The sequence below is a fragment of the Oncorhynchus kisutch genome, linkage group LG5 (assembly GCF_002021735.2).
Source record: "Oncorhynchus kisutch isolate 150728-3 linkage group LG5, Okis_V2, whole genome shotgun sequence".
Classification (NCBI taxonomy): Eukaryota; Metazoa; Chordata; class Actinopteri; order Salmoniformes; family Salmonidae; genus Oncorhynchus; species Oncorhynchus kisutch.
Genome location: NC_034178.2, coordinates 31,787,355 through 31,794,422, shown reverse-complemented (window position 1 = coordinate 31,794,422; position 7,068 = coordinate 31,787,355). Strand labels below are relative to the sequence as shown.

Here is a 7,068-nt window from a genome sequence, read left to right as displayed (position 1 = left end):
TGTTTCATATGCACAAAAAGCTCATTTATTTCAAATGTTGTGCACAAATTTGTTTCCATCCCTGTTAGTGAGAAGCTCTCCTTTGTCAAGATAATCCATCCACCTGACAGGTGTGGCATATCAAGAAACGGATTAAACACCATGATCATTACACAGGTGCACCTTGTGCTGTGGACAATAAAATGCCACTTTACAATGTGCAGTTTTGTCACACAAAATAATGTCTCAAGTTTTGAGGGAGCGTACCATTGGCATGCTGACTGCAAGAATGTCCACCAGAGCCGTTGCCAGAGAATTGAATGTTAATTTCTCTACCATAAGCCGCCTCCAATGTTGTTTTAGAGAATTTGGCAGTACATCTAACCGGTCTCACAACCACAGACCCTGTGTAATCACACCAGCCCAGGACCTCCATATCAAACTTCTTCACCTGCACCTTCACCTAAGGAATTTCTTTCAATTGACTGATTTGCTTATATGAACTGAAACTTTGTCAAATCTTAGAATTTGTTGCATGTTGCGTTTATATTTTTGTTCAGCATAGCCTAATGAAATAATCCCCATAAAAATATGCTAGTTTTAAGCAAGCGATATTCATTTCTTTTTTTCATTGGATGCATCTCAATCCACCACATCGGCCTATGTAACAATTCCGCATCTGTGGTGAAAGGTGGCAGAGCTAGAACGGTGTCAGACCATGAAACATCCTGAAAATCAGTCTTCTCACAAAGTCGTCTGTAGTGTCCAAAAAGTTTAGCCTAAATGTAGTTAAATTACCTAAAAAGATTTTTTGAGAAAAATGACGATACATGAAATAACTATACAAATACGAAAACAACAAACGGAACGTGAAACCTAACTACAGCCTATCTGGTGAAACAACACAGAGACAGGAACAATCACCCACGAAATACAAAGTGAAACTCAGGCTACCTAAATTTGGTTCCCCATCAGAGACAACAAGAATCACCTGACTCTGATCGAGAACCGCCTCAGGCAGCCCAAACCTAACTAGACACACCCCTAATCATTAGTAATCCCAATCCTATAAAACCCCAATGCGAAACAACACGTAAACCCATGTCACACCCTGGCCCGACCAAAATACACAATGAAAACACAAAACACTATGACCAAGGCGTGACAACATGTTAACAATTAACTCCCCATTCATTTATTTCAGGGAATGATTTATCTATCATTGCCTTGAAAGTCCTAAAGGCCTATTTGCATTTTCTTTCTTTATTTGCATTGTTCATTTCTGCATAATAGCTTTACAAATACAATGACAAAGTAATCGAAGGGCCAATTCATTAGGGGTGCATTTTAACAAAGTGGGCGGGAGAAGTTTGGTTCTTTTGGGTGGCAGCAATATTAGAATCTGAATGTCCTAGAGGAAGTTGTCATCACTGGAGACATAGGAGAAGCCAGTGAAAGCATTTGGGCTGCTGGTTGATAAGTTGGAGAATTCAGGGGTAACCCCCACAGAGCCTGACACCATCTCTTTGGTGAACTCTGGATCAATATGCTGCATATCTGCTGGGCCTTTCTGTTGGGACAAAAAGGTTTAGCACAGCAGAAAACACTGAATGAATGTCATATTAATTGTGTATGTATGTTATGGATCGAAATTCGACGAAAAACAATACTGGAATCAAATTTGTTTTACACACTTACCACGTTGGGGTTGTACGGAGGTTTGATTCTCCGATGGTAAAGGTCATCCCAGTTTATCGGCGAGAAAAAAGTATGGTTTTTAACTTCGAGCTGCATGTGAAAGACAAAAAGATTTTAAGGTTCAATGCAGCCGTTTTTATCTTGATATCATATCATTTTCTGGGTAACAATTAAGTACCTTTCTGTCATCGTTTTCCTTTCAATTAGCAAAAAAAACTTTCTCAAGCAACAATTTTGCTTGGACTGTCTGGGGGTGGTCTGAGTGAGGGGCCTAGTTGGAGGGGCCTAATTGGAAGGATATGTAACCTGAAAACTAGCTGTTATTGGCAGGGAGGTTTGAAACTCTCTTTGTTATTCGTCTATTAACTCATACTGCCTGCCAGGCACATGGACTGTGGTTTATGAGTCAACCCACGTATCACTATCAGAGGACACCTGGACCACCTATTGAGATGTGCCTTTTGTTAAAGATGCAATCCTGTATTTTAAGGGCTTACAAAAATTTGTTTTTGCAGGATGTAACATATCATATGAAAGGGATGATGTTGTACACAATTGTGCCCAAGTTTCGGGGACCCGTTTTGCCTCGTTGGCACTACTTTCAAAACTACTGGCTGAAGTTATACAAAAGCTCTGGAGCATCCCTTTAAGTAAATTAGGTTCTAGTGATTCTAGAGTGGGTCTGTGTGTATGTGTCTGCATGTGCGTTAACTCTAGGAAAGAGAGAGAAAGTAGACTGTCCGGTGAGGACATCCTCATCCTGCGTATTGTGACAAGTTCACTCACAAAGTCTGCGATAGCACCCAGCCTGCGATGCTGGTCTTTCTGTAGGAGGCCCATCAGCAGGTCACACGCCACAGAGCTGGCCCCCCCTGGCACACTCAAGGGCCTGTGGAGGATGTTGTCGTACATCTCAGACATATCCTGGCTATAGAAGGGGGGCTGGAAGGAACAGAGGACAAAATGAGTTGATACCCACAATGAGGTGTGGCCGACTTGGTTTGGAAAATGATAAATACGTTACTATAGTACGCAGAACCATAATTCATTACGGCAAAGTGCACGTGACTAGGCCTTTCAGAGGGTATGCTCACCAGCCCATATATCATCTCATAAAGTACAGTTCCCAGACACCACCAGTCTACCGTGTGGTCATAGGGCTGCTGTTTCAACACCTCCGGAGCCAAATACTACAGAGCAAATTGCAGTGTCAGTGGATACAGTGACTAAGGGAAATGGGGGGACTGTAGGATATACAATAGAAATCAAAACTTACCTCTGGGGTTCCACAGAAAGTGGAGGTGGTGGACTCCGGGTCTATCCCCTCTTTACACAAGCCAAAGTCAGTCAACACAACATGGCCCTGGAGAAGGTCCAAATCAAAACATCAGGGTGACCTTGTTCAACCCACGGAGAACTAATATAACGATAGTCGTGAATTCATGATATACATACACTTACCTCGGAGTCTAACAGCACATTTTCAGGCTTCAAGTCTCTACAACAGAGAAAATAGTGTTTTTTTTAAAACAGAGAACCTTCTGTACAGCCTAAAGGCACTGCTGACAGAATGACCTTCCATAAAGGGAGCATAGGAAACCAGCAGAGAACATGTGGGTTTACTGTGAATGACCTGTGAATCCTGTTAAGTGGGTGAGACTTAGTTGTCAACATTGTTGAGAGGGTGTGACTGACCTGTAAACAATGTTGTGCGAGTGTAAGTAGCCGATGGCACTGGCCAACTCAGCCGTGTAGAAGCGAGCCCTTGGCTCTGAGAAGCAGTGCTCTCTCTGAAGGTGATAGAAAAGCTACAGTAGAATATCAAAAGTAGAAGGAAATTAAATATTTTTTTTACATCTCTTGTACAAATTTTTAAAAAAAGAGCCTATGTCTTTACTCCGTACATTACCTCTCCTCCATTGACGTAATCCATGACAAAATAGAGCTTCTCTGGGGTCTGGAACGAGTAGTGGAGCCCCACCAGGAAGGGATGTTTCATACTCTTGAGCAGCACATTCCTCTCTGCCATGATGTTCTTTTGCTTCACATGGAAGAATCCAGTGGCAAATAAATACAGCAATTGTGAATCATTATTGTTAAACCCACTCCTACCGACAGCATGTTTTGTATCTTTAAAAAAATGAATCTACTGTTATATTCAGAATTGTGAAACTCTGCGTGGAACCTCTTTTTTCCTCAGTATGATTTTTTTCTGCAGCACTTTCACAGCATAGAACTTGTTGTCGGATTTCAGTTTGGCAAGAAGAACCTGGGGACACAACAACATTGATTAATAATAAGGTAATAACACAAAGTATATCAATTGTTGGTTATACACCAACAGCATTTTTTTTTGTCAATTTAGAGAGCACTGCCAAAGATGACCATACCTTCCCAAATGTTCCTTTCCCAATTATAGCCAGGATTTCAAAGTCTGATGGCTTGGCACTAAAACGTAAGAGGGAATGGTGTGGGAGAAAGAGGGACATGGCTTTAGTAGCAAACTGTGCAATAGTATACAGTGTGTCTTTAGATTTTAAAATGTATAGGCAAGGCTTTGCTGGTATCTCTTTGTTCTGTGGAAAGCCTTTCCATGTCACCCCCAGATATCACCAATACCAGTGTAGTTGCCAAAATAGTGACACATCCTCACGGTTCTGTCAACAAGTTAAATCATGTCAATAACAGAGGATCTGCTATATTTTTTTTTATGGTGAGAACCATGATAACGCCTGGGAGGGTCATCTCTCGATCAGACCGCATGCTGGTGTTGATAACAATAACATCATTGTTGTGATGTTTCCTCTGTCAATGACTATCCACTGAGTGTTGGCTATATGCTGCAGGTGGTGGATTACAGAAAATAGCTAGAGAGAGACATGGGTTTACTAATTCCCTCTGGCGTCAGCGGCCTGCCCTTAATCACTTCCTTTACACTAGTTCCTGACTGAACTTGCTTTACCTCTCAACTTAGTTTCCAATTGGCTCTTTCACCCCCCCCCCCCGTTGCTGTAAATGAGAATGATTTCTCAGTCAATTTACCTGATAAAATATGGGTTAAATAACAATTAATTTATATATATATCACTAATTGTGTGTTTAGTGTTCACTTCTTACCCATTTGCAACATCTACAGACAGTATTTCAATATTTGCATTAGACAATCATGACCTGAAGTGTGGACTGCAACAGTGATCCAAGTGTGTGCATCCACATTGCTTATTATCATAAAGCCTGGTTACTCACTGGTGATTGTGTGAGTGACCAAGGTTGACATCAATGGAGTTTGCTGATTGAAGCTGTGAAGCAATTTGAGGAGACAATATTACTGTGCTAAATGGTTTGATGTGAACAATGCCATGTTCACTGATTCGATTGATTGTAGAGGGGACAAATAATAGGTATACAAATGAGGAACCATCACACACCCATGTCATTTTGTGAAAATAAAAGTGATTGGAAAATATACATTCAAATATACCTGACTCCAATTATCCATGTCTCTTTTCTGTGCCTATCAGGGTGGGAGTCTAAGGCATTTGAACAGAAATTGATTATTTATTTGTACCATCAAATATGAGTGAGCTCAAAATAACTTGTACATTTTTTAAAATACTGACTTGAAACCTAGACACTCATTGCTAGAAATCAATAAAAGTCAGCAGTATACAAAAACAAATGTACAAAATGCAACTGTAAAATAAACAATATATGAGCATTAAGTTGGTCAAGGATCTTACCCTCTTATGTGTAGAGGACTTTTTTTCCTCAGGTGTTCTCAGGTAGGCTATTGGTATTCTGTCCTCGCAAGAATCTGTGACTTGCCAAATAACCTACAGCTTATTTTCAAGTCTCAGATAAATATGTATCTTTGGCCAAGTCTTATGTCCAAAAATCTACTAGAAAACAGCGTAAATTCAGAGAAGATTCTCAGGTATGTAAAAGTGTAAGAAATGGATTGATGCTGGACATCCAGAGCACTGACGCAAACTCGTTTTTGCACACAACAGGTTGTATCACTGTAAACAAGTACTACGCAAACCCACATGGTAACATGTGGCATGTATACAGAGTTGATACGCTCAAACTACTAATTCAAAGGTGCATTCACCAAGAGGGCCCAGGAATGTAATACTGTAGCTTAGTTGTCTCAACATATTTCCTTTTGAAACAAACCAAACTGCACATATTATTTGACACACTGAGTGTCCGCACACATTTTATTGCAATTAATTAGGTACATCTTATTATGGTGACCATTTCAAATAAGACAGTCAAAGCCAAACATGTCAAGACTGTTTATAAACATGAGTGCTTAACACATTTTTTGTTTATTTTTTAAGACTTATTTCCACCCCTAAATCAGATATCTCAGAGCAAATAGTGACATGATTTCCCATACATCTTCTTTGAAAATAGCCAATACACCATAGTAATGCTGTATGTCAGTCAATACTCAAATGCTCAAAGGACAACTGTCTAGACTATACAGACAGCATCAACTACACCAATAGGAAAGAAACCAATAAATAAACCAACAAATCTGCCAAATGTATAAACTAGAGAGGGACAAATTGAAACACTTGTAGCTGCATTCGAGCCGTGATTTATTTTTAAACAATCTTCCCTACTTCCTACTTAAACAAGTGCATTTAATCACGGGAAGCCAATCGGGACCAGGATTTAGAGCGTGAGGCGGATCCAGAAGCTGGGTGCTTGGCGGGGGACTTGGATTGGTGAAGGTCTTCTTGTGGGAAGGGAGACTTGGACCTCTCTCCGTCTCCATTCTCTGTGGGTTGGTGGAGAACGACTCTGGGAATTCTCGCTGACAGACATCCTTGGAATAGCCTCTGGTTCCCCGCTCAGACTTCACTTTAGAGTGAAACTTGCTTGTGCGAGAGCGAGATTTGTGGCTCACCGAGCAGCTGTGAGACTTGCGTGCCAGAGCGAGAACTGGACTTGGAACGGGACTTCCTGGTGCTAGAGCGGGAATTGGAACGGGTCTGGGACTTAGAGTGGATCGAGAACAGGATTTGTGGTCGGATCTGGTGCAAGAGTGCTGTTCACAGCATGAGAGTGACCGGTGGAGGACAAACACACAGGAATTTAAACTAGGTCTTGTATTTGTGTAGTTGTCTTGTAAAGTATGTGTGCTTGTCAGTATGCTGCTGTGTTACATTGAAATTTCCCCTCTGGGATGAACTATGTATTAATCTATGCAACTACCCCAGCCACGTGAACTATTGGAGTTCTTGGGCAGGGCAGATGCAATTTGGTCAGTATTATTTCTGTGAGAGTGACCTGGAGTAGCTGCCAGAACATCTGCAGCTCCTTCTGCGAGAGCGACGTCTGTTACGAGACCTGGGAGATCAAACGTATTGTAAAGCCTGG

The 7,068-nt window shown here is 41.2% G+C and overlaps 1 protein-coding gene across 3 annotated transcripts; it reads right to left on the bottom strand.

Moving 5' to 3' along the window:
* On the bottom strand, positions 1–5,679 carry LOC109890163 (serine/threonine-protein kinase Sgk2). Of its 3 annotated transcripts, none has more exons than XM_031824866.1 (13): positions 5,418–5,679; positions 5,159–5,207; positions 4,924–4,976; positions 4,068–4,125; positions 3,863–3,946; positions 3,587–3,718; positions 3,373–3,467; positions 3,139–3,175; positions 2,954–3,040; positions 2,772–2,867; positions 2,464–2,619; positions 1,678–1,767; positions 1–1,549 (listed from the first exon to the last, which is right to left on the bottom strand). In XM_031824866.1, exons 2-13 carry the CDS (start codon positions 5,174–5,176, stop codon positions 1,391–1,393), a joined length of 1,065 nt encoding a protein of 354 aa, XP_031680726.1. In that variant the 5' UTR covers positions 5,177–5,207; positions 5,418–5,679; the 3' UTR covers positions 1–1,390. The 3 variants fall into 3 exon arrangements, with proteins under 3 accessions (XP_031680726.1, XP_020337723.1, XP_020337724.1); XM_020482134.2 differs by having other exon boundaries at positions 3,373–3,485; positions 5,418–5,677; XM_020482135.2 differs by lacking the exon at positions 2,772–2,867 and having other exon boundaries at positions 4–1,549; positions 3,373–3,485.
* Between the last annotated feature and the right edge of the window lie 1,389 nt (positions 5,680–7,068).

Excerpts from the sequence above, each read along its gene's own strand:
- LOC109890163 (XM_020482134.2), bottom strand. Across the intron at positions 3,719-3,862 it reads TCATACTGAGGAAAAAAGAG|CAAAAGAACATCATGGCAGA; the intron begins GTTCCACGCAGA and ends TTCCATGTGAAG. Across the intron at positions 3,486-3,586 it reads ATTACGTCAATGGAGGAGAG|CTTTTCTATCACCTTCAGAG; the intron begins GTAATGTACGGA and ends ATTCTACTGTAG.